At 41.9% G+C, this 25,982-nt stretch overlaps 1 protein-coding gene across 1 annotated transcript in view; it reads left to right on the forward strand.

The window, feature by feature from the left end:
- The window catches only part of GSAP (gamma-secretase activating protein), a 67,048-nt gene that overhangs the window by 9,103 nt on the left and 31,963 nt on the right, over positions 1 to 25,982 (forward strand). The window contains exons 2-15 of the mRNA XM_065418854.1: positions 123 to 199; positions 6,766 to 6,822; positions 9,373 to 9,442; positions 10,187 to 10,246; positions 10,398 to 10,486; positions 10,873 to 10,942; positions 11,697 to 11,746; positions 13,601 to 13,705; positions 14,656 to 14,715; positions 15,853 to 15,896; positions 17,356 to 17,441; positions 21,815 to 21,892; positions 24,209 to 24,286; positions 24,783 to 24,875. Of these exons, the coding sequence (XP_065274926.1) occupies positions 123 to 199; positions 6,766 to 6,822; positions 9,373 to 9,442; positions 10,187 to 10,246; positions 10,398 to 10,486; positions 10,873 to 10,942; positions 11,697 to 11,746; positions 13,601 to 13,705; positions 14,656 to 14,715; positions 15,853 to 15,896; positions 17,356 to 17,441; positions 21,815 to 21,892; positions 24,209 to 24,286; positions 24,783 to 24,875 (1,017 nt within the window). The remainder of the gene's footprint in view (positions 1 to 122; positions 200 to 6,765; positions 6,823 to 9,372; positions 9,443 to 10,186; positions 10,247 to 10,397; positions 10,487 to 10,872; positions 10,943 to 11,696; positions 11,747 to 13,600; positions 13,706 to 14,655; positions 14,716 to 15,852; positions 15,897 to 17,355; positions 17,442 to 21,814; positions 21,893 to 24,208; positions 24,287 to 24,782; positions 24,876 to 25,982) is intronic.

Here is a 25,982-nt window from a genome sequence, read left to right on the forward strand (position 1 = left end):
AGGCCTTCATTTAAGTGTTTTTGCAGATGTAAGACTAATGCTGATTTGTTTTAAACCTACATAAGTTCTACAGTGAATTAATCCAAATGAGTGTCTTATGCCTTTAATACTTCTCATTTCAGACACTTTTGAGAAGAGTGCAGCAACACCGTGCGTAGTAAATGTTGAAAGAAATGGAAAAATTATTTATACCTGGAAGGTAAGTCTACAGCATAGAAGTCTGTTCAGATATACCGGAAAGTAAGAATTCGTCTAATTTAATCTAATACTTGCATTTTACATTTCTTTTCATTGGGATTTAAAATCTGTGATTTGATCGATTACAAGTTTTGGATGCCTTTTAGGTTACTTACAACACTGTTTTTTCCTTGGGGCAAGGCTGGAGGGACTGAGAGAGTGAAATCCTGGCTCCATTCAAGTCCATTGGAGTTTTGCCATTGACTTCACTGTGGCCAGGATGTCATCCTGAACGAACAGCCATTACTTACACAAATTCTTCATAAACAGCACATTCTTCCTCCCTGAGAGCTGAGTTGCTTAAGAAAGGCAGAATCTACTGAATTCAAGCGGAGCTATTTCACTTAAACTTGGTTCTGTATAAGTGACATCTTTAAACTTTTTAAATGGTAAAAAATACCCTCCTGTTATGCTGTGCTTTGTGTAATTTTAAACCCTGCCTGTAGTTGTCATGAACTCTGAAGTATTTCTAACTTGTTTAGTATCCTTCAGAGCTACATAGGGTGACCAGATATCCCGATTTTATAGGGACAGTCCCGATTTTTGGGTCTTTTTCTTGTATAGGCTCATGTTACCCTCCACCCCCTGTCCCGATTTTTCACATTTGCTATCTGGTCACCCTAGAGCTACAGTCATTTTTACTGCAAAAGCCTACATTTAGGGCCCTGTTCTCCCTAGTGCATGTAAAGAAGAAGTAACACTCAGTATAAATCTTGTGGCAGTGCAAGAATTCTCCAATTGGGTTGGGGATGATTCCCACTCTTTGGAAGAAGTTGGGGTTCAGATAGCAAAATCTACTAGTACCCACCCAGATTCATGTGGATTTTAGGGGATCTGCTGGGGGCAAAGGCTGCAGGGCAATGCACTTCCAATGGAACTGTGTTGCCAGGGATGCCTCTTATTCTTTGACCTGCCCCCTCCAAACAGCAGAGCATCCAGCAGGGCTTCCACAAGGATGAGGGAAGGAAGAGGCTGCAGCAGAGCAGAATTCCCTTTTCTTGTGGATGCAGGCTTTCCTTTGCATGAGGACACCAAGGGGAGTTATGGGGCCTTTACACATCACCTGGCAGTAGTAACAAACCTCCCTTTGTTTTTGTTTTGTTTTGTTTTTAATATTTTAGTTTAATGAAATATCAGATTTTTGTATTACACAAAACTCTAGTCATATTTTACTCTGATCCATGCAAAGTTCATCCGTGCAGCTGTTGACAGCAAATATTCTGGGCACTACAGACTTGAGGAGGCCAATTTTTGTTCATAAGGGGAAAGTGCCTTCTTTCTAGCATGTATGGAATGTTGCATTAAGCATTCCAGGGCTGCAGACTGGCCAGCCCAATCACTTCATATGGCAGTCAGGCTCTTGGGAAAAACAGCAGGATTCACTGAGCTTGCTTAGTGTGTTTGCCTTCCCATCCCCAGCTAGTTACATTTCCTAGGGCTGAAGTAAACTCTGCAGGCTGTGTGGTGCCAGGTGGTGGTAGCGGGGCAGAAGGCAGATCCTGAAAACTGGGTGTAGCAGAGTGGAGAACACATTTGCATGAGGTTTCCACCTGCCAAACTGCTCTGAACTCTGTCCCGAAGAACATGTTTTTTTGTTAATTCCCCAGTCCTCCTGTCTCGCCAAAGTAGGCTGACCTTCCCCTGGGTAGGTCAGTCTACTACAGAACCAGCATCTGGAGCCTTGCTCCCTTGGGAAGACCACAGATATGTTTTGTTTGGGTTTTAAGATTTAAAACCTGTTACTGGAGTGGAGAGTACTCCTTGGAGTATTTTCACCACTGGGCAAATTTGAGGGCTGGTCATATGTTGTATGTTTAAAAAAAAAAAAAAAAAAAGCATGCATCCTTCTCCTAGAGCAGTGGTTCCCAAACTGGGGTTCGCAAAATGTTACAGGGGGTTCTCGGGAAAAAATTCCCTAATGGCGGACAGAGCTGTCCCTAGGGACCCTGGGCAGCACGGGGTCAGCAGCCCAGAACTCCTGGACTTCCAAGAGCTAAGCAGATCAAAGCAAGCATCTCTATCACATTGAGGAGATTTAAACTTCAAGACTCCTTATAAGAAGTGGAAAGGGACGTGGATATTTTTTGCTGTTTTTAAAATTAAATAGGCAGCTAGTATTGTTTTTAAAATTATTATGAAGAACAAGTTTAAGCTTTGTTGTAATGTGCATTGATTGCCTGGACTGCTCAAGACCTGAATGCTTGTGTAGGAGGAACTCTTTGAGTTGGCTTCTTAAATACCTTCCTGCTGTTTCACATCTGATACTCCTTGATGAAACCTAGGAGCCTTGTCTTATAACAGGCTTATTCAAAGTGACACAAGCTACGAAAGTGAGAGCTTGGAAGTGTGTTGCCGTTTTCATAATGTAATAAAAATACTGTCACAATAAATGATAATTAATAATAAATAGTGTGTAATAAGCATGTCATAAAAACAATGTTTATCTTTCCAAGATCACTGCTTTTATAATTTATACTCAGGTCAAGGAGACTATCCCTGGAAATATTAATTTTTAGGAGGGGGTTCGCGACACTTGACATTTTAGTGAAAGGGGTTCACAGGTTGTTAAAGTTTGGGAACCACTGTCCTAGAGAGAGGAGTGTTGTCTGTGTGAGACAGACAGATAAGGTGTCTAACCTGCTGTGGGATCCGTGCCGGCCTTAATGCCCAGATAGATTCCTATTGAAGTTAGTGAGACTCCATGCAGGATTGTGTCCATTCATGCTGGTGCAGTTGCATGATGGGGGTCTGAATTATCCCAGACCCTTGTGTATGTTAACTTTTTTCTCCAGAAGTTGGAACGATATACAAAAAGTATAAATTTCATCCTGTACATAAGATGCTTTTTGCATCAAATTGTCAAAACTTGGAAAATGGACCATTTTTAAGCCTTAAGAGTGAAATGCTGGCTCCACTGATAGGCAACTGGAGTTTTGCCATTGACTGTAATGGAGGCAGATTCCACCTAAGGTGACTTTTGTTCTGCAGTAACTTAATGGTTGACTGATAGCAAATGTACTCTTTTATCTACTTTGTTCCCTTGTGTATGGCAAAACTTTTCCATCTGCTGATCTTTTTATGACTGACTGCTTTTTGTGCAGGAAGGGACAGGGTCTTGAATTTATCTAACTACTTATCAGTTACCCACACATACAGTAAAGTTTAAAGTCCCGTTTTTGACCTACCTTAAAACTTGCAAACTGGTGAAGAATGTCTTCTGAACGATGAGTATTTTTTCATGTTGCTACTCTGTTGTTAATATACAGAAATGATATTGAAAAACGTTCTCATTTTATTCAAGATCAATAGATATGGTTACCCCAGTATCTGCAGGTTTCCTTGTTCTTCCCTATATTCACTATGGGGAAATAACTTCATTACTGCACATACTGGTGTTGGTTAACTGCAGATCTTATTGTGTTGTCCAAGGCAATTTAGCCTTTAGATTTATTTTAAATAACCACTGTAAACTATATTATTCAATGAACCACCATTTTTGTGAGAGACTCTCAAACATGTGTCCTTCCTGCTGGCTCTCTAGCAGCAGTTAACTCTAACACTTGTCAGAGCACTTCATGTTCATACTGACATCATCAGCAAGGCTGGTGCACAGACGAGGGTGTAAACTAAACTGAGCTATTTTGGTTTCTGTCCCATTAAACACAATTGGAAAACAATCTGTATCTGCCAAGTGAAAAAAGACCATATGTATTGTGTGTAGGATCAGTGGAAGGAGGAGGATGGACATTATTTTCAAGCTTTTACAAAAATTACAAAATAATGTTGAGATTAGAAAAAACGTGGCCTTTGTCTTTCATGGCATATACAGTTGTCACATACCTGTTAAAAAAAACAGCTTATTAGTCACAGGGTAAGCACTTCTCCCCTGAAAAGCAATGTAAGAATCCTGTAAGTGCACTTGGTAACAATATGCTAGCACATGCATAGACTTGATGTGGAACTTTAATTGATTGATTATTACAGCTATGATTCCAGTTTTTATGAAATACACTTTTCTTAGAAAAATACAGAAAATGCCAGATTATAGGGGCCTACTCCTGCTCCCACTGAAGTCAGTAAGTTCTCAATTTGGTCCTGTTCAGGAATGCACTTGATTAATTTTAAGTCAGTGAAACTTAAGCAGATGCTTTTTTTTTCTTTTTCTTTTTCTTTTTTTCTGAAATAGGAGCATAGAAGAGTTTTGTTGTTGAGAGCTTAGCTATTGTGGTAGCACGTATAAAAACCTAAGAGAATGCATGACCAGGCCCTTATATATACTTAAGCCCCTTCATTTTCAGTTTAGACCGATTTTTACCGAAAAATTCCCAGGATTCACAAAAAGTTTTCATTTTTATATTCACCCTACTTTTGTATCATTCAAATATATAAAAATAACTTGTTTTGTTAGGAAAATACAATACATTGCATAAGATATCTGTATTAGGATAATACGTTAGTCTGTGTGTATATGCAAAGCTGCCTGTTGAAGTAAGGCTATGTATTAGTCTAGAAGATACACACAATAAACAAACAGGCACGCACGCAAACTCTGAAGTGCATGTGAATGTGAACTTACTGATGAATCTCACACCCACCACATACACATTTCAAGCTGTTAGCAGATAACCATTTAAAGATTTTACACACTAAAATGGGAAGAAAGTGAAAATCTGTATCAGAATATGTTTCAGAACATAAGGTAGTATTTGAAAGTTTAAAAAAAAACAAAACCAGGAGAAAAGGATGAAGTTAAGTGTATGTGCGGCAAATGGTGTGGCGCAATTATTAAATGTAAATATTTATAGGCTAATAGTTCTAGGTCTACAACAGTAAACTGTTTATTCAAATGAAAAGTTTTATTTGGGGATGAGAGATATATTGTTTTCTTAAACTCAGGTGGTACTGTGTTTTGGGTTCTGTTTTCGTTCTGCAGCAAACCACACTGATGAACGGAATTCAAAGCATTAATCTACTGAATACTCCTCCCCCCCCCCCCCGGTCTTTCTGGTCACCAAAATAAACCCCAGTATTTACCCAGAAAAATTATTAACAGTTTTTTGTACTGATTTTCACCTGTTTTGGTTGTTGTGGTAATAAACACTGATAAATTTCTGGGAAAAATTAAATAAAATAAAATGAAAATGAAGGGCCCTATGTCTACTTCACAAAACAAGGTGCAGTAATTTTGCAAACCACTACAGGTCCATTTTCTCATGCTCTGTTGTTAAAAACGGTGTTTATTGTATCAAACAGACTCAATGATTGTAGTCTGATAAGTGCAAGGTTGCATAGCTGGATGTAGCCTCATTAGCCTGGTAACTTTATGCACACTTTGAGAGTGGTAGTAGCTTCCAACTGAAAATGGAAATGCAACAATTTGCTGCCAGTCAGAGGCCAAAAATGGAAATAGATCTGGAAAACCTAAAACACGGAAAACCATAAAGAGTCTTGTCCATTAAAAAGGAAACAGTTTAATCTGTTTGTGTTCAGAAGTAGTGTAAACAATAACCAGTACATCATTATATAAATCAGCTGTAGATGGTGTTTGTTTTTTACAAGGCAGTAGACTGTCAATAATTGTGTTGACAATCTGGAGCTTTTAAACAGCTTGTGAAATCTATTTAGCATTTGTCTTGATAGTTCCCAGGGTAGGGGCTACATTCTTCCTCCAACTGTAGGCCTCTGGCCTATGTGTCAGCCTCTCTGCACCCGGATGTGAAGTTTTTAGCCACTAGGTCCATATAATCGCAGATCCCCCAGATCTGGTGCATCCCACCCCAAAATATCCTACAGAGCGCCAGCACAGAATCCCCTTTCCATGGTGTACAAAGGGTGCCAAGTATCAGAGGGGTAGCCGTGTTAGTCTGGATCTGTAAAAAGCAACAAAGAGTCCTGTGGCACCTTATAGACTAACAGATGTATTGGAGCATAAGCTTTCGTGGGTGAATACCCACTTTGTCAGACGCATGTAATGGAAATTTCCAGAGGCAGGTATAAATTTGCAGGCAAGAATCAGTCTGGAGATAACAAGGTTAGTTCAATCAGGGAGGGTGAGGCCCTCTTCTAGCAGTTGAGGTGTGAACACCAAGGGAGGAGAAACTGCTTTTGTAGTTGGCTAGCCAAGATATTGCTTCATTGCCACCCTGCCCTTGTGGAGGTTGAGTGGGGAGCCTACATAGGGCTTCAGTGAGGTAGAGAAGTGAATTTCAGCTTATAAGGGGATGCAGATTCAGTTGTGGTGGTGGGTTGATCAGTTGTCACATGTAACTGTTCTAAAAACCAAACAACAACAAAAAACAACACACATCAACCCCCCATACCCTATTTTCTCACTCCCCTTTTTTGGAGTTAAAGTAATAGAGCAATACGTATGAAACCAAAGGCCAGAAAATGGACAGGAGTGAATGGGAATGGAAAGAATTGGTGATAGGAGAGAAGAGGGGAGTAACACTGGAAAGGAGAAAACAATGTTTAACAAATGTCTATGTAAATCTAGATAAATTGACAGTTATTTCATTTAATTTACAGGGAAGTGGGAGAAATACCTGCATTGGATTATATGATCCTTTTAATAAACAAAATGAGGTAAGGTTAATGCCACATGTAGATCTAGAAAGGAGAATACACCTCTACCCCAATATAACGCGACCCGATATAACATGAATTCGGATATAACGCGGTAAAGCAGCGCTCCGGGGGGGGGGGGGGGGGGGGCTGCACGCTCTGGTGGATCAAAGCAAGTTCAATATAACGCAGTAAGATTTTTTGGCTCCCGAGGACAGCGTTATATCGGGGTAGAGTTGTATCTCTGCTTTCTAGGTTTTGATGCCCTAAAAAATGACATTCTTATGTCTGTCTGAAGTGTTTGTTTTTAAATAAAAGTTGCTGTTGTGACCTTTCCACACCCCAGCATAAAGCATTCAAATAAAGTTTTGTAGCAACCTGTCTGCATAGCAATCTGACTTATTGTATACTGCACTGGGCAAATATGAATGCTAATGAGTCTAAAAAAACAGCCGAGTTGAACATGTTATATAAAAAGTAGGGCCGTCAACCGGTTAAAAAATTAATTGCAATTAAAAAAATTAATCGTGATTAATCGTGTGACTAAACAATAATAGAATACCATTTATTTAAATATTTGTGGATGTTTTCTACATTTTCAAATATATCTATTTCAATTACAGCACAGAGTGCTCACTTTATATTTATTTTTTATTACAAATATTTGCATTGTAAAAAAACAAAAGAAATAGTATATTTCAATTCACCTCATACAAGTCCTGTAGTGCAATCTCTTTATAATGAAGGTTGAACTTACAAATGTAGAATTATGTAAAAAAAAAAAAACTGCATTCAAAAATAAAACAATGTAAAACTTTAGAACCTACAAGTCCACTCAGTCCTACTTCAGCCAATCACTCAGACAAACAAGTTTGGTTACAGTTTGCAGGAGATAATGCCGCCCACGTCTTGTTTACAATGTCACCTGAACGTGAGAACAGACGTTCGCATGGCACTGTTGTAGCCGGCATCGATACACGCCAGATGCGCTAAAGATTCATATGTCCCTTCGTGCTTCAACCACCATTCCAGAATATATATGTCCATGCTGATGACAGGTTCTGTTCGATAACTATCCAAAGCAGGGCGGACTGATGCATGTTCATTTTCATCATCTGAGTCAGATGCCACCAGCAGACGGTTGATTTTCTTTTTTGGTGGTTCAGGTTCTATAGTTTCCACATCGGAGTGTTGCTCTTTAAGACATCTGAAAGCATGCTCCACACCTCGTCCCTCTCAGATTTTGGAAGGCACTTCAGATTCTTAAACCTTGGGTCGAGTGCTGTATCTATCCTTAGAAATCTCACACTGGTACCTTCTTTGCATTTTGCCAAATCTGCTGTGAAAGTGTTCTTAAAGCGAACATGTGCTGGGTCATCATCTGAGACTGCTATAACATGAAATATATGGCAGAATGCAGGTAAAACAGAACAGGAGACATACAATTCTCCGCCACGGAGTTCAGTCACAAATTTAATTAACACATTCTTTTTTTAATGAGCAGCATCAGCATGGAAGCATGTCCTCTGGAATGGTGGCCGAAGCGTGAAGGGGCATATGAATGTTTAGCATATCTGGCACATAAATACCTTGCAATGCCGGCTACAAAAGTGCCATGCAAACGCCTGTTCTCACTTTCAGGTGACATTGTAAATAAGTAGTCAGCAGTATCTCCCATAAATGTAAACAAACTTGTTTGTCTTAGCAATTGGCTGAACAAAAAGTGGGGCTGAGTAGACTTGTAGTTTCTAAAGTTTTACATTGTTTTGTTTTTGCATGTAGGTATGTAACAAACAGACAAAAATCTACATTTGTAAGTTGCACTTCCACGATAAAGAGATTGCACTACAGTACTTGTATGAGGTGAATTGAAAAATACTATTTCTTTTGTTTATCATTTTTACAGTGCAAATATTTGCAATCAAAAATAATAATAAAAAGTGAGCACTGTACACTTTGTATTCTGTGTTGTAATAGAAATCAACATGTTTGAAAATGTAGAAAAACATCCAAAATATATTTAATACATTTCAATTGGTATTCTGTTGTTTAACAGTGCGATTAATTGCGATTAATTTTTAAAATCGGAGTTAATTGCATGAGTTAACTGCAATTAATTGACAGCCCTACTAAAAAGTAATTATTTATTTTGTTACTTGTATTACATGTACACCCACAAGGTGCTGTGTGCTGCCACATGTATATGAAGACATGATCCTAGAAAAGAAGATTGTACAGTTCTGCATTTGGATCCATGTGGATGGCCTGTGCAGAGCTGTGTTGAAATCATTGGGGTTTCATGCTGACTTAAGGGTTTGCCTATGTAGATCTAGTGGCAGATTGGGGGCCTAAGGAAAAAAGCAATGCACAAAGGGTGGAGGAGAGTGCTAAAACATGGGGTCAGAATGTAGTTGTTCTGCCCTTTGGAATGTTTGTTTAAAGAAACACTTTGAAGAAATACTGATCGGTGTTGTTTTCCTAAGGAGTACAGACTTTAAAAATAGTTTGTATTAAGTGAGTGAAACAAAAAAGCCACGTTATGTATTTAACTCAAAATTTATTTCTCAATAGCATCTGTATACCTTTGAAAAAGATCTACACATAATCAGTTGTTCGATCAACAATGAAAAGACATTACTAGGTAAGTGTCATCTTTATCTCATTAAAATTATACTGTGTCACAAGGCCGCCCGGGAGGGGGGCAAGTGGGGCAATTTGCTCCAGGTCCCCACGAGAGTTTTTCGGGGGCCCTGGAGCAGGGTCCTTCACTCGCTCCGGGGGCCCCGGAAAACTCTCACGGGGCCCGGAAAACTCTCACGGGGCCCGGGCCCCTGGAGCTTCTTCCGCTCCGGGTCTTCGGCGGCAATTCAGCAGCGGGGGGTCCTTCCGCTCCGGGACCCGCCGCCGAAGTGCCCCGAAGACCCGCAGCGGGGGGTCCTTCCGCCCCGGGACCCGCCGCCGAAGTGCCGGGTCTTCGGTGGCAATTCGGCGGCGGGTGCCCCCCACCGCCGAAGACCCCAGGCCCTCTGAATCCTCTGGGCGGCCCTGCTGTGTCATGATATAGAAAAGTTTTTATTTTACTAATCTGGATAAATGTAAATCTAGAAATAATAAGAAATATTTTACCCAGAAGCAGCTCTTGACAATCTCCTTCTCTGCATTTTTAATGCATCTGTCACTAGAATATCTAGGTGACAATGTGATTACGGTGACTGCTTTTTTCTTTTTAAACAAACTGACCACTTCTTAAGTTTCTGCATGTCTAGTACATCTTTAAAATTTGGTTCAGTGACGAATTTTCTTCCATTAGATTTTATGTGATTTGATATTTGGAAATGTTCACTAAGATGAAATAGTGAATATACATATTTTGTTTTTTGTTAAGTAGCAGTCAGTTTTCTTCAGTCAACAAAGGAAGAAAGAGTAAATCAACTACTTCAGCCAGGTACCAAAAGTGGCTTATTTTTAATTGTGAAGGTAAAACTAACACTGTTATAGGGATTTTGCAACACTACTTTCGCTTGTATCCCTTATTTTATAAAACAAAACTTTATAAAACAGATTAATATAGTTTGAAACTTGTGTTCTTTTTGCAGTATCTAAGTGTTTGACCTTGCTCATTGAAATTCACCCAGTTAATAATGTAAGAGTCCTAAAGGCTGTGGATACCTGTATCAGAGTACAGGTAAATGATTCAACTAATCTGACTGTAGCTTTTCATTTATTACTTTTAAATTCCCCTGCTTTTTCACGTTAAAGTACCAATATTGCATTATGTAACTGAGAGATTATGCTTTTGTAATATTTAGTACAATATGAGTAGACTATGCTTTTGATTTGAACTGTCTATTTTATCTATCTTGAATCTTTCTAAGATTATATTCATAGCAACTAATAATGATTTTCATCTGTAGTAATGCTGCTGTTGTTTATGGAGGATTATCAATGTGTCAATCTGTATACAAAAGTTATTCTGCTGTCAAATAAATCTCTTAAAAATTATAAACAGTTTAGATTAGCTTTAGCAACAAAGTCTCTTGGCCATTATTTTTACATAATTTCCTTTTACAGTTTCTCTATCCAGTTGCAAACAGAAATCCTTTTCCAGAAAGCCATCTCTTACTAATTTCAGAAGATAAATGTAAGTATTTGAGTTAATATTTTAAATATATATTGCTTTTCTGGTTAAACATGGACATCCTATTATTTTGAAACACCGTAGACTAGAACTGTATTGCTAATTTGGCTTCAATATCCGTTTTTATTTACTTATTTCTCCCTTCCATAAAAGCCAATATAGAAAAAAGAAAAATCTCAGCCAATAATAATATTACAGATGCTATTCCAACAAAGGTATACTTTAATAAGATTTTTTCCAATATTGGAGGAATGGCCAATCTTGACTGTGTTCTTATTTTATTTTTGATTAGCTAATGCATTGCCCATAAGCAGCCTTTTATTTATTTATTTCCCCCCCCCAAGAACTGAAGGTGAAATTATGCTTTCTCATATACTGGTATAATTTCAGAGCAGTTCCATTGACTTAAGTAGAGCTACTCTTATTTTACACCAGTATAAATAGGATAAGACTTTGGATATAAATTCCAGAAATTAAAATGGGTGCTGTAAACTACAGCAATGCCCTTATAGTATCCATTGGCCATATCCTGTAGTCCTTACTCAGGGAAAATCTCAATGATTTTGTTGGGAGTTTTGCCTGAGTAAGGACTGTAATATTTGGCTTATTATTCATTTAACTCTTATGCCAGGAGTTGATCTTTCTGGATACTAATATGGCAGCTCACAACTTTCCAGTGCTAGGTGGTTAAATTGTTTTGCTAACCATATTAACATATTTTTAAAAAAATTGAATTTCAATTTTTCTAATTTTAAAGATATTGAACAATTTCACATTCATGTTGTCACAGAAGATCACCACAAAGTGGTAAGAAACCAACTTTCTTTTGATGCTTTTATTGAAAAACTAGAGGAAGACTATTTTTATAACCAGTTTTCTACTGTTGTTTTTCTGACCTTTCTAAATCGTTGTTTTGGTAATGCTTTAAACTGTGGCTACAACCATGAAAGCTATATTAATAAATGTACAGATAGTATAGTAGGTTATTCAACCAGATACTGTGTAACTTATGAGGAAAGTTAGTCATCTCATTGCCTTCTCCTTAAGTCTATGAACTTGACCTTATCAAAGGGTATGTTTAGAGGTTCACAGCTTCCCCAAAGCCTAAATATTTGGGGTGATAAGAATGGAGCTAAAGGGCTTTCACCCACCCTTGTGTTCTAGGACTCTGACATGGAGGAGAGTTTAGAAAGATGACCTGTATGGAGGATGCATGAAGTAGCAACAAAACCGAATGATGCATCTAAAATTCAGTTTGAAAGTGGTGATGTGAATGCTTGAATTATTCATTCCCCTGTATTTATAACATAAGATATGAATCCTTATTATAGTTGCTAGTAGTAACATTAATCATTGGTGCCATTATTAAAAGACTATACAAATCCACTAGTGTGTGTCCTATTTAAAATGAAATGCAATAATCAGTGTCAATCTAATGCAGTTGTCATGTATTTGCTGTATCATGAAAACCACAATTCATTTAATTGTGGCAAACATAGGCGCCAACTTTCCCCGGCACCGATGGGTGCTCGTGCCGCCCCGCCCCAACTCCGCCCTCTCCCTGCCCCATTGGACCCCTTCCCCAAATCCCCGCCCCGGCCCTGCCTCTTCCCCCGAGCGCGCCACGTTCCCCCTCCTTCCCCCTTCCTCCCACGCAAAACAGCTGTTTCGCAGCGCAAGCACTGGGAACTAGGGGGGGAAAAGCAGGCACGCAGCGCGCTCAGGGGAGGAGGCGGAGGTGAGCTGGGGTGGGGGCGGGGAGCTGCTGGTGGGTGCTGAGCACCCACCAATTTTTCCCCGTGGGTGCTCCAGCCCTGGAGCACCCACGGAGTCAGTGCCTATGGTGGCAAATAAATGTTTCCCCTCCAAACCTATAAGTCCTTATTCTCAGTTACTGTAAGGCCTTTCACACTGCTCTGGCGGTGAAAAAGTGTCTTAAGGTAGGTGCAGTTTTAAAAAAAAAAAACAAAACTGTAAGAGTAGGGAAAAGGGCTTTAGAGTAACTGAAAAGCAGGCCCTTAGTCTATGCCAGTTTCTGTCAAATAAACTGTTTAACTGTTACTTGAAATGACGTCTTTCTGCATCTGCCAAGGGTAAACTTAGATGGTCCTAATCATTTCCCACTATTTTAGCCTCTTCCCTCCTCATTCATCATGTGTTTGGAAAGAGGGGACAAGACTCCCTTTGGAACTAGCAACTTTCCTCCTTCATTGGCTAATAAAGATTGTTGCAGTCAGTTCAAAAGCATCTCACATCCCATTTCTCTCCCCTTCCCTGGGACTAAGCTTGCCATTCTATTCTTCCTCCCCACCTTCAAGGGACTTGGGAGGGTAAGTTGTTCTTTGTGATTTCCCTTCCCCTCCCAACTCTGCCAAACTATCCTTCCAATCTAGAAAATCCTAGATGCAACTTCCTTGGGAGCTAGCAAATATTTCTCCTGAACTGAACATACTGCCTCTGCAATGTGCCAGGCCCTCTGGTTTACAGAGACTCCTGTGAAATGAGCAAATCGGACATTAAGCTACTTGGAAATATTAAAACAATCAGGCTGTTCTGTGTGCTGCTGTTTATCTTTTGAAAGCCTGAGTTGTTCATCATCTTCATTACAGAAGAGTATTTGACGTATAGTGTTTAGCTCATTTTTTAAATCTTTCCCTTCAGGTGATTCAAAACTCAGGCCAGCTCCCAAGAGACAGAGTTGCAGATGATCTCATTTGGGCACAATGGGATATGACAGAACAAAGACTCTTCTACATTGTTCCAAAGGTGGGAAAAAATTGAATCGGTGTGTGTTCTCATCTCTCTTTCATTTTCTGATATGAAAGTTTGAGTTTAAAAGCCAGTAATAATGGTGTGAGTTGGATTATTTTGGGTAGTAAGAAGAGTAGTGTAATGAAAATTAGAGGCCTAAATTAGACTTTCCATGCTATTGTTTACATGTGAGTATTTGCAGTGAGATGTGGTGTCAGTGCTTCCCAGGTAACAGAGGGATTTTTTTTAAAGGTAGTGCTGATGTATGTGATTATCTAAACCTATTATAGCTAGCACATGCGCCCTAGGAATATGGACTTGCCAATTTGAGACAATATCATTTGCAGGCCAGGGCATATAGATGTAAGAAAGCATAGACCATGTGCACCAACTGAGGAAAGTTTCAAACTGCTTTTCATTCTGACTAATGGGAATAGCCAAACTTAGCCTAAGTTATGCATGAACAAAAATGGACTTTCAGATCTAGTTCGTTTGGGTTTTTTTGACGCACTGAAATTAGCTGGAGTATTTCAGAAAGGATGGGAAGTGTAATATATAATGAAGAGCTCATCTCTATTCTACTTTTTGCAAGAGGCCTTTTGGAGATGTGCAAAATAAGATACTGTTCTTAATAGCTTTAGTCTCTATGGAGCAAAAGGTTACTGAAAGCTGTTCTGTAACCTTCTAGTGGCTTTCTGTGTGTGAAAGAGGCATGTGATTGGGTATTGCACAAGACCGTAACCAATTATAGACAGAAGATAGACAACTGATCTGGGACAGGAAGGAAGCAAGTGTGCTGGGGAGTGCTATTTGAGGGTTTAGTGTGTGGTTTTGGCTTTTTTTTTCTCATCCACTTGTTGCCTTATGCATGTTAGCAAACAGGGCTGAATGATGGACTTTCCAACCATCTCTGTCTGCGTGATGTGGCTCGATTATTATAATAAAAGTCTCTCTCTTAATTTTAGGAATCAAGGAATATCTTAAAATGTGTCCAGTTTTACCCTGATGAAAACTTTAATTTAATAGTAAGTCATAGATATAAACTTGTTGTCATATAGCTAGTCTGAGGGGGGATTTAGTTATATATTTCAAGGGATGATCATTAAGTTTATTCCCAAGTATTTGTATTTGATATTTTTATTAGCATGAATTATTATATAAAACCACAAACCTTGGAAACGTTCTTCAAAATGTAATGACCAGATTCTAATCTAAATACATTAGAGTTACTCCACCGATTTTGGATTAACATATAATCGTAGGACTGGAAGGGACCTCGAGAGGTCATCTAGTCCAGTCCCCTGCACTCCTGGCAGGATTAAGTACTATTTAAACCATCTAGAACATCTGTGCAATCCCACTGAAGTTCATGGAATTACTCTAATTTTAGACCAATGGAATTAAGTAGCACTTGCAAATCAAATTAGATGGAGAAATGAAGGCCTGCTCCTGCTCCCATTGACTTAAATGGAAACAAGATTGAGTCTATATGTCATTGAGTGTTGAGGGCACTCTATAGTTATCTGGATTGGATTCTTTGTGACAAAGTCTGAAATTCATGTTTGTGCTTGGGGCCTGCATGGATGCCCCTGACACATGGAAGTGGATGCATCCCAGCTAAAGGTTTGGTTAAGTGGTCTCTAGGGGATCTTATGTGAGGCTTCTGTGTGGGAGTGAATTTTGCTCACAGTGCACTGTAAGTTAAAAGGCAGACTGAGGGCTGATGGGTCCAGACCATGACTCTCTGCTCCTCCCGCCCCCCTTTACTTGAAATCCCTGTAGTATTGCTGCCTTGGAGCTCAGCTGTTTTGATGTACTTCTCATATAAAGACAGTATGGCATTCCCAGTGACACAAATTTTAAGTTGTTTAAAATATGAAACTTGCCTTAGTTAGGCTTACAAAGACATTAAACCTTTACATTGGCTTAACACAAAAGTATCCCATTCCATAATTGTATAAAACCCCTACTAGGAGGGGAAACTATTTTCTGAGTTCTTGAATGACTTAAAAAGATCAAGTGGTGGTCGATGAATCCGTTTTCCTTTGTGAAATTGGTGAGTTGGATGAAGAGTGAATGAGCCCAGAGTATCCTTTACTGGACTGCAAGACCAACCTTAAATACTGAATAATGTAGGTGTGTTCTGATTTTTGGGTTAACAGCTTGAAGCATCCCTGGACATCTCTTTAAGAGACATAGGATTAAAGTAAGTGGGTCACAGAGTATTTTTGTCTCATTTGTCAACATGTGTGTCTAAAATTTGGTTTATTAACACATTAACTTCATTTGGCATTGCCTGCATCTTTGCACCGTATGACTTGAATCCATGTACCTGTTGTTGTGACCTGACTTATGTGGAGGTAAAGGGGAGGAAGCAGTGTCACATATGACCTTCAAACCCTCCTCATAGCTTTCCCCTCCTTCATCTCCTTCCATGGTATGGTGAAGCCAGACAAGAAGTTTGACACGGTCACAGGTCCCTTCCCGTTGGGAGCGGTTGGCTGGAGAACCAAATATAGACTAAGCCACACTTCCTGGGGGATACAGTGACCCCATCCAAATAAAACCAACTTTCCTTAATTTCCTTCTGAGGTCACAGCCTCTCTACAGCTGGCCTGTGGCAGTGTCCCCAAAACTTCCATTCCATTTCTGGGATTCCTTTTCCAGCTACCGGGCTCGGCCCCAGGCTGGTAATTGGGCAGACCAACAGCTCATCTTTTGTCTCCATCTCTTCCTGTTATGAGGGATGATAGCTATTTATATACCCTTTCTCTTTCCCAGCATGCCTTGCAGTGGTAGCTTACAGTTCCAAACTGTACCCCACACTAGCACTTCCAGCATGCTTCAGTACTAAGCAGAAAGCTGAAGGTTGGTAGTGCTGGACGTGGAGTCTACCTTAAAGGACCAGTACAGACCGTTACAGTTATGATATAGTACTGAAGAAAACCAACTTCACAATTGCTAAAACTCATCCGAATCTTTGTGGAAAGGTCGAGAAATATGTCTGGAGGAGGACCATTTTTTAAAAAATGATTTAGTGCATAATTTACTATTGATAGATTGTAGCTAATAATTAACACTTATGCCATGTTAGTTTTTTCCAAGATCTGTGAAAACTACAGACAACATTAGAATCTGAAAAAGAACCAAAATGCAGAACTGGTAATACCATAGAAATTAGCCCAATTTTGCTGCACCCTTCCCTTATTTTGTGACTATTCCCATTGAAATCAGTGTGACTACTCACAGAGTAAGGTGCTACTTGGCATGAGTAAGGGTGGTAGATTTGGGCTCCAAACCTTTTGACCTCTCAGATATGGTGAGTGAATAAATTGAGACCCTCCAGCATAATTTTCCTTCACCTTGATTCGGCTAGTGTGGAATTAAGCAATATGGTGCAGTGAAGAAATAACTTGCAGGCATATGGGATGTCTCCTTTTAAAATATGGTTATGAAGCAATTGCTTCATTTTGACTCAATCCCAACCCTAAGAGAGTAAACTAACAGAACAGACCGATCAATTGTAGTTTAATTAAACTTTCTTATGGAATGTTTAATAATAATCTAATTCTTATATTTCCCTTGTGACTTTCATGGGTTCAGCGTACTCTTTAAAAATCATTGTGGACGAAGAAATGCATTTAATGGTCTCTATTTATTTCTAGATTTGTGAATTTTGGATTTGATTACTCTCAAGACCAAGAGATGGAACCTAGATCTCTGAATCTGCAAGTTTTTACCAGTAAAACAGGTAATTGATAATGAAAAACTGTCTTGTGATGATCATATGTTACAGATTACTACACTGATGTAGTTGTGTAACTAATTACTAAGAAGTCTTAAGAGCTCATTGTTATATGTTTATGGCTAAACTTTTCCTGATGTATAGTACTCATAGCAGATCTTGGGGGAAATTGAGCTGAGGAAAGTAGTGGATCGCCTTTTTTGTGTAGCTATAGTGATTTTTAATCTAATGACCATGGAAGGTCTGGAGTAACTAAACTATCTTGAGCCAGGCACATAGTGCCTGATCCAAAGCTTATCAAAGTCAGCGGGAATCTTTCTGTTTACTTCACTGGTCTTTGGATCAGACTTCTAATGCAGACTTCTTCAGATCTGTCAGAAGTGTTATTCAGTCCTCAGAGTCTCTTGAGCCGAGCCTACCAATTATGCTGATCTGTGGAGTGCACAGCTGAGGACTAGGGTGAAGCCCTCATACTTATGTTCACTGCTGCTTTCAGTCATTATGTGAAACCTGTCTTCAAGGGTAAAAAAAAAAAAAACCAAGTGCACGAATACCTTGTGAGACACTTACATTTCTTTAGATTTATAAAATCCTCTAGATGCCCATCATATTCTCTGGGCACATCCTATACATTTAAAAGGATTGGCCATAAGTATCCTTGAAGTCCCTCAAAGTCTTAGCTTTCCCCATCAACCCCCAAAACCTAAAAAAAGTGGTGGGTTTCTCAGTGTGCCTGGCTCTATCAGACTCCAAGTCAAGCTTCTTGCTATTCATTCTGAGGTGGTGCCTGCTCAAGAATCTCTGCCGATCTCACCTCCTGCTGTAGGATGCAGAGAGAGACAAGTTCTCTCTGAAGTAACCAAGTCCCAAACCATCTAGGTTTATACAGTAGCACCAACACCTCAGACTGCCCCCAGAAACTTACTGGCAGCTAGAGCACATCCCCAGGCAGTGATGTAATGCACTTCCAAGGCGAAACTTCTCTTAATCAGCAGATGGCAGCATTCTGCACGACCTTCAGTTTCCAAGTGGTCTTAAGGTATAGCCCCATGTAAGAACATTACAGCAAGCTAATATTAAGCTGACAAAGGCCTGGATAATTGTTGCAAAATCTGCATCAGAGAGAATGGTCATACCTTCTTCACCAGATGTGGATAGAAAAATGCTCTTGGCTGTAGATACTACCTGGGCATCCCCAGGAGCAGCCCCGGATCTAACAAAACCTCTGAAGTGTACACCTGTGCTACAACAGCCTGGTCTACGCTATAGCGTTAGGTTGATGTAAGGCAGCTTACGTCGACCTAATTATGTCAGTGTGCACACTGCAGCCTTGCTCTCACCTATGTAAGTGCCCTACTACACAACATAATAACTCCACCTCCACGAGAGGCGAAGGGCTTGTGTCAGTGTAGTTCGGGCAACGCAGCGTCCCTGGAGACACTGTCTTACTTACAGCTATTGGCTGTCATTCTTGTCCAGCGGAGCTGTGAAATTGACAAGAAAGGTGGCTCCCCAGCTGGGCTGCTACCTGGTCTCCGCTCCAAGCCAGGGTGCTACCCAGGCTCCCAATTCCCTGCAGGGAGCGTGAAGGGCCATAATCCATTTAATGTGGATGTAAGATCTTAACTACAGTTTCTGTTCAGAACTTTTCATATAGGCCCAGAGTCCACAGCTTGGCCTGGGGCATGAGGGCTAACGAACTCCACACGGTGTCCATTTCTGTTCCTTCAGAGCCCTGCTCCCCACTCTGACTGATCTGGGCTGCCCCCCAGGCTCTTGGCTCCCTACTGGGAGCACTGCAGCCGACCAGACTCCAGGCGCAGATCTCCCTACCAGGAGTCGGCTGCCCCTCCCCCCAGGCTCCCCGCTCCCCACTGGGAACAGGGCAGCTGACTGGACTCCAGGTGCAGAGCTCCCCACTGGGTGCAGCTGTGCTCCCAGTGGGGAGCCCAGAGCCTGTGGAAGAGGGCAGCGGGGCTCCCGGTGGGGAGCCCAGAGCCTGTGGAAGAGGGCAGCGGGGCTCTCGGTGGGGAGCCCAGAGCCTGTGGAAGAGGGCAGCGGGGCTCTCGGTGGGGAGCCCAGAGCCTGTGGAAGAGGGCAGCGGGGCTCTCGGTGGGGAGCCCAGAGCCTGTGGAAGAGGGCAGCGGGGCTCTCGGTGGGGTGCTTCGCATCTGAGGTCCGGTTGGCTGCCATGGTTTTTTTTTTTTTTTTTTAAGAATATGAGGGTTGGAAGGGACCTCAGGAGATCATCTAGTTCAACTCCCTGCTCAAAGCAGGACCAATCCCCAGACAGATTTTCCGCCCAGATCCCTAAATGGCCCCCTCAAGGGTTGAGCTCACAACCTGGGTTTAGCAGGCCAATGCTCAAACCACTGAGCTATCCCTCCGTTCCCCGTGGAAAGCCAAGAAGCCCAATGCAGCTGCCCTGTTCCTGGCGGGGAGCGGGGAGCTGAGATGGGGGGAGGCAGCCCAGCTCCCGGAGGGGAGCCGCGCTACTGGTGGGGAGCTGCGCGCGGAGCTGGGAGTCCTGGCTCTCAGGCCCCCCCACACTCCCTTTTAAGTCGGTGGAAGCGCTCTTGGTGAGGATGCGCACCATCGACAGAAGAAAGGCTGTGCGGACGTGAACCACTGCAGTAATTACTGTGGTGGCTGTAAGCCGACCTAACATAGGTTGACTTAAGTTTATAGTGTAGACATGTCCTACATGCACGTGCATAAACTGAGTACTGCAAGATCCTATTGCTGTACCTCATATTTTTTTTTATCACCCCACCTCCTCCCTGCTGTTTTTCTCTCACTCATCTAAAATTTACTTTGTAAACTCTTTGGGGAGGGGAATGTGTCTTCTGTGAAGTGCTTAGCATACTTCAGAGTCTACAAAACATTAATACTAGGGCTCTTATTCGTTCAGTTTTAAACTGTTTCCAGTAAAGAAAAAGCACTGGAAGAGGCCCAGAAAAGCCACAACCTTCCTGCTGTGGCCTTTTGCTGCTGCTTTAAAAATTCTGCATGTTCCATAAGGCCCCAAATGATCAGGGAGACCCCATCTATTTATGTTTCAGTACCTCAAATATCCAAGCAAAACTCGATCAAACTTACCAGAACTATTCAGCACGCTGGAAACGAACATGAATTTCAGTCAGAGGAAATTCTCTCTCTTCCCCCTCCTGAAAGTTAAATGCCTCAGCCAGATATGTAGCATTACTAGCGCAATGCTATAGTGCAGCTTTGTGCTCAGACGTTCTAGGCACTTTCAATAAAGTGAAATCTCTTGAGGTTGGATACTTGTACTTTTGATCAGTATACTGCGCATCTATTTGCATTATAAAAGTGTGTGTCTATGTGTACATTTATCTGTGTCTTTTGATAGCAATATCTTTGTTAGCAATACATTTTTTTAGGCACTAAATTATTGACAAAGGTAACCGCTGTATGATCATAGTTCTCTCTTCTGCGCTCCCAGTTGAATTGGGACAGCATGGATTTGGGGCTGCTTGAGGCATAAATTCCAAAAATAACTGGCTAAAGTGATGGAGTAAGAGGACCAAGGTGTTTAATTTGTTTCCTATTTTATCAGATCTGGAGGGCAGGCTACTATTAGATGGGGTCAAAATGGTCAGTCATTCTCAATGGGGGTCGGGTGGGGGAATAAGGTTAGGACAAAGAATAATTTACCATGGCTGAAGTGTGCTTATGATAAGGACAAATTTCTCTTCTAACAAGGAAATATCACTCTACTTAAGGAAGAAAAGTCAGGATTTCTCTGAAGCATGAGAAGGTACTAGCAAATATCCTTTAGGCCCGGGTTAATTCTGCACTTGCAGCAGGATGGTGAGATAACTAGACCTTTACTTTGTGGTGTTCTGTTTCGCACATTCAATTACAGCATTGCATCTTGGCAGCTTTTAATAGATAATCTCCAGAAATCTGGGCTTCCTGTAGGTACAGTGGTCTGGTCAGTGGTTCAGATGGTGCTAGAATGTTTTCTACAGCAAAGAGCTGAAAAATGCAGTTTCTCTGAATTAGAAGGATTTGCTGAGCCTTCAGAACCCAAAATTGCATTACAGTGTATTTTCTCCTGCATTTCCCTATCTTATTATTCATACTCAACCTTTTTTGCCTTCTTCCTCTTTAGCTAAGAGGAAGCTATTCCCTTGATGTATGTATATTTCCATAGTCCTGAAAGTTGTTTAAGAATGTTTTAGATTAAAGATAACAAAGATGCTTTTTCTTAGTTTTTAGGATTGGGTTCTGCAGCCGGTATCCATCTTTTGAGAAATATAAAGTGGATCAGCGAAGGCAGACATAACTTATTCAGTGAACAAGTATGATAACAAAACCAACCTCCATTTCAATCTCTTTATTTATTTTTTTTTAAGGAAGTTTTTGTCTGTGTTGTAGTCAGGCTCCTGATATTCCGAAGGAGGTCACATACTCCGTTTCTTTTTTACATAAAGGTACAGTTAATTTGTTTTATTCTATTGTTCTTTCTTACTTTATTTTAGTGTGTCATTTTGTACCAAGTGTCACGGAATATCTTACAAAATAAACAGCTACGTAAAGCTGTAGACTGTAAAATACTCTGGCCAAAACTTCTAAGCCTGGATGCCTGAAAGTTAGGCTGCTAAGTATATATTCCTGTCATAGACTTCCTATGGGATTCTGGGCAAGACACTTAAACCACAATTTTCCATAGGTGGCCATTAGTTGCATGTTCCTCATTTCGGGGTGTCCACTTTGAAACATATGCAGCCAGACTTTCAGCAGTGCTGAGCACTTACAGCAGCAACTGAAGTTAGTGGGAGCTGCACAGAGCCCTGCACGGATGCAAAATTTATATCCGTGGATGTGGATACCCGCAGATATAAATCGGTATCTGTGGAGCTGCAGGGCTCTACTGGGAACCGCAGCAGCGAAAGCAGCAGCCTGGCGGGCCGCCGCTCCTGAAAGCCAGCACCCCACGCCAGCAGCTCCTCTGGTGCGGTTGTACCGCTCCCCGTCCCGCACCCAACCTTGCCCACCGGGGCAGGACCAGGCTCATCAGTAGCCGTCCCTGGTCCCGCGATGCACTGGGCAGAGCTGGGGGCGGTACACCCTGCTGGAGGAGCTGCATCTACATATATACATTTTGTATCTGCGCAGGGCTCTAGAGCTGCGGATGCTCTGTACCTGTGACAATAAGGCACCGTGTGTGGGAGGTGGAACTGGTAGTTCCTAGCTTGAGTGTCTAGGGGCGCAGGTCAGCCCTTATTTTCACAGGCATAGGTGCAGCTCTCACTGACTTCACTGAAAACTAGCTGTATAAGTGAAGCTAGCAAGAAGGTTAAGAGGTGACTTGATCACAGTCTGTAGGCAGCTACATGATGAACAAAAATTTGATAATGGACGTAAGTCACAGGTATAACAAAAGCCAATGGCTGGGAGTTAAAGCTACACAAATTTAGACTGGAAATAAGGTGCAAATTTTTAACAGTGAAGGTAATTAACCATTGGAACAATTTACCAAGAGTTGTGGTGGATTTTCCCTCACTGGCAATTAAATCTAGATTGGTTGTTTTGCTAAAAAGATATGCTCTAGTTCAAACAGGAATTACTTCAGGGAAGTCCTGTGGTCTGTGTTATACAGAAGGTCAGCCTAGATGATCACGGTGGCTCATTCTGGCTTTATAATCTCTGAAAAATTAACCCATTAGTTCTAAGCCCTTCTTGGTAAGAATAGAGACTAGCATTTCAGTCCAGGCAGAGGAAGATTTGTTATATCCAATGAGAAATATAACATAGTATAGACCAGGGCCGGCTCTAGGCACCAGCAAACGAAGCACGTGCTTGGGGCAGCACATTTTCAAGGGCGGCATTCTGGCCTTTTTTTTTTTTTTTGCTTCCGCTGGCAAAAGCCTAGAGCCGGCCCTGGCAGCAGCAGTGCGTCGTGGGCGGGGGGCGCCCTGGGGCCACTGCAGTTCATGCCACGGGGGAGCAGCGCCCACACCTTGTGGCTGGGCCGGGCAGGCTCCGAGCGGGGGACACTCGGGCTGGGGGCCGCCCCATGGGGCGCATGGAGCCGCCTGCAGGTGCTGCAGGGCGGTCGCCCCCCAGCGTGGCAGCCGGGGCTGGGCGAAGCGGCCCGAGCCGCCCAGGGGCTGCTGCAGGGCGGCCAGAAGCAGCAGCAGCAGCGTGGCCATAGAGGGCAGAGCGCTGCCGTGCGGGCCCACGTCCCGCTCTCCGGGGCTCCGCTTCCTCTGGGGCTACCCTGCCCCGGCTCCTCAGGCCTCTGCCAGGGCGTTCCCCCGGCTCTGCCCTCCAGGGTCCCAGCCGGTCCTGAAGGCGGGAGCCCTGGCTGGAGGGACCCTGGGCTGAGGCATGACCCAGGAGTCCCGCTGCTTACCCTGACCCTGCCAGTGCCGGACCGGCTGGAGGCAGGTGGGAAGCGGGCAGAGTCAGGACTGGTGAGGGGGAGCCCAGGGCTGGGGTGGCACGGGGTGTGGGTGGGGGGGAAGAGAGAGCCCAGCGCTGGGGCGGCAGGGGGTGCGGGTGGGGGGGGGGAAGAGAGAGCCCAGGGCAGGGGTGGCAGGGGATGGGCGGGGGTGAGAGCCCAGGGCTGGGGTTGGGGGCAGCCAAAAAATTTTTTGCTTGGGGCGGCAAAAAACCTAGAGCTGGCCCTGGTATAGACAAAGAATCTCAGAAGTTCTGTGGTTTGGATAGACTTGCACTGCTCCAAATTCTCTCTCTATAGTTATAATTTGCATATAACAGATGTTTCATGTGTGTCTTCCCAGGTTACAGCAAAACCTTTACAGTTGCTCTACAAAAAACAGATTACCCACAAGTGAAGGAAGTAGCTTTTTTGAATCTTGGTAGGTTGCTAATGTAGCTTCACTTGTTTCCTCTCCCCACTTTGAGAAGGGAGAGAAATTGTTAACCTCCAGCCTTTTGGTGGTCCCTCTCCTCTTCATAAGAGGGACATAAAGTTCCCCCCCCCCATCCCTTCATAAGTTACGTTATTTGCTACATTTTGCAACTTACTTGACTTCCATTTTTGGCACTTGATATTGCAATACCTCATATTGTCAGTGAGCAACTTCCTCTGAAGTTAACTGTACTTCTCTGGAGATCAGCTAGTATAGTGCTCTTGAGTTGCGTGAGCCTCTCGCATCCTCCCCTGGAAACCTGAATGTATAACCTATATTTCCTGTGTTAACCCTGCAACTGCTATTAACTAACCCCTGTTATAGCTCCTAGACATAACCTGTTCCAATAAAGAGAATTGGGCTGAGAATTCATAAGTCCCAGCCTCCCAAAGTAAATATTTTAACAGTTGCTCAAATTGATGGCTCTTTTTATTTTGAACAGACTATTACGTGGCTGTTTATTTGCCTGGCCACTTTCTACACCTCCTCAATACTCAACATCCTGACCTGATGTGCTATAATTTGTTTCTGACAGGTACAGTAAAACTTTAGTACTTTGAAGTCTTTAGCATCTCTTTTATTGTTGACTTTGGTGGAGACTCTTGAAAATGTTCAGCTCCCTTTGGAGGAGAATTCAGTTCATTTTATTGGCCTCACATCTGCATTACTGTACATTGTTCTCTGAAAAGCCTAGAAGATAGGGATCAGGCAGAATAAGACATGCATTTTTGGCACACTCAATTTTAAAAAGAAATGATGAACTTTCTTATTTCATCCATTACTCACTGTTAGCGTGTTATGAAATGAAAGAAGACCATTCAGTGAATTGCATTCTCTGCCACAGTTTAATAATTTCCCATCCCCCTATGCATGTTTATGGATGCTCCAGTATTCTCAAATTTCACATGGAGATGCAAATTTAATTTTACAAAACCTCAATTGGAGGAAGGAAATGTATATATGTTCGAGTGGAGTGGGGAGAGGAAATCTGCATTTCCTTCACCTGATCAGAGTAATGTAATTTGTTTTGAAGTCTCATCTGAAAGGCACATTATTTCACTTCCACAGAACCGTACTTTATAGGAAATGGGTTATTTTTGGAAACAGAAGGCCATTTTTCTGATTGGGTAAAAGAAAGGTAGGCTGCTAGGACTGGTGCAGCTCTGACATATGCAGCAATGTCAAAAAGAAACTAATAGCTGGTTGGAGGTGGGAATATAAATAAATATTTTCCTGCAGAAATACCCGAGGTAGGTAGGAAGCATTATTTTATTTTCTGCATGGTGGGTGTGATTTCTGATGCAGTGGGCCTGGAATTACACTGGCAGAAAACTGGAGTAACTCAGTAGTGAATCCGTTCCAGTATATGCAAAGTGGTTTTGGTTTTGGGTTATGTTTAAATTTAGTTCTAAAAAGCAGAATCTCCCTGTTCTTATAGTTTGGTGCATGCTGCTGTTTAGATGGCCCAATACAGTGTTAGCATGTTGTTCTGGGTGGTACAGACTTACTGCATCATAATTAGTACAGACTAACTCACTGTACTCTGTTATTAAAATGATGGCCATCTACAGTAGTGATTCAAATTCAGGCAAGAGTTAGATACTTTGTTTCTCCCTCCCCCAAACCGAAGGGATTTGGTGTG

This window comes from Emys orbicularis, chromosome 1 (genome assembly GCF_028017835.1).
Source record: "Emys orbicularis isolate rEmyOrb1 chromosome 1, rEmyOrb1.hap1, whole genome shotgun sequence".
NCBI classification, from domain to species: domain Eukaryota; kingdom Metazoa; phylum Chordata; order Testudines; family Emydidae; genus Emys; species Emys orbicularis.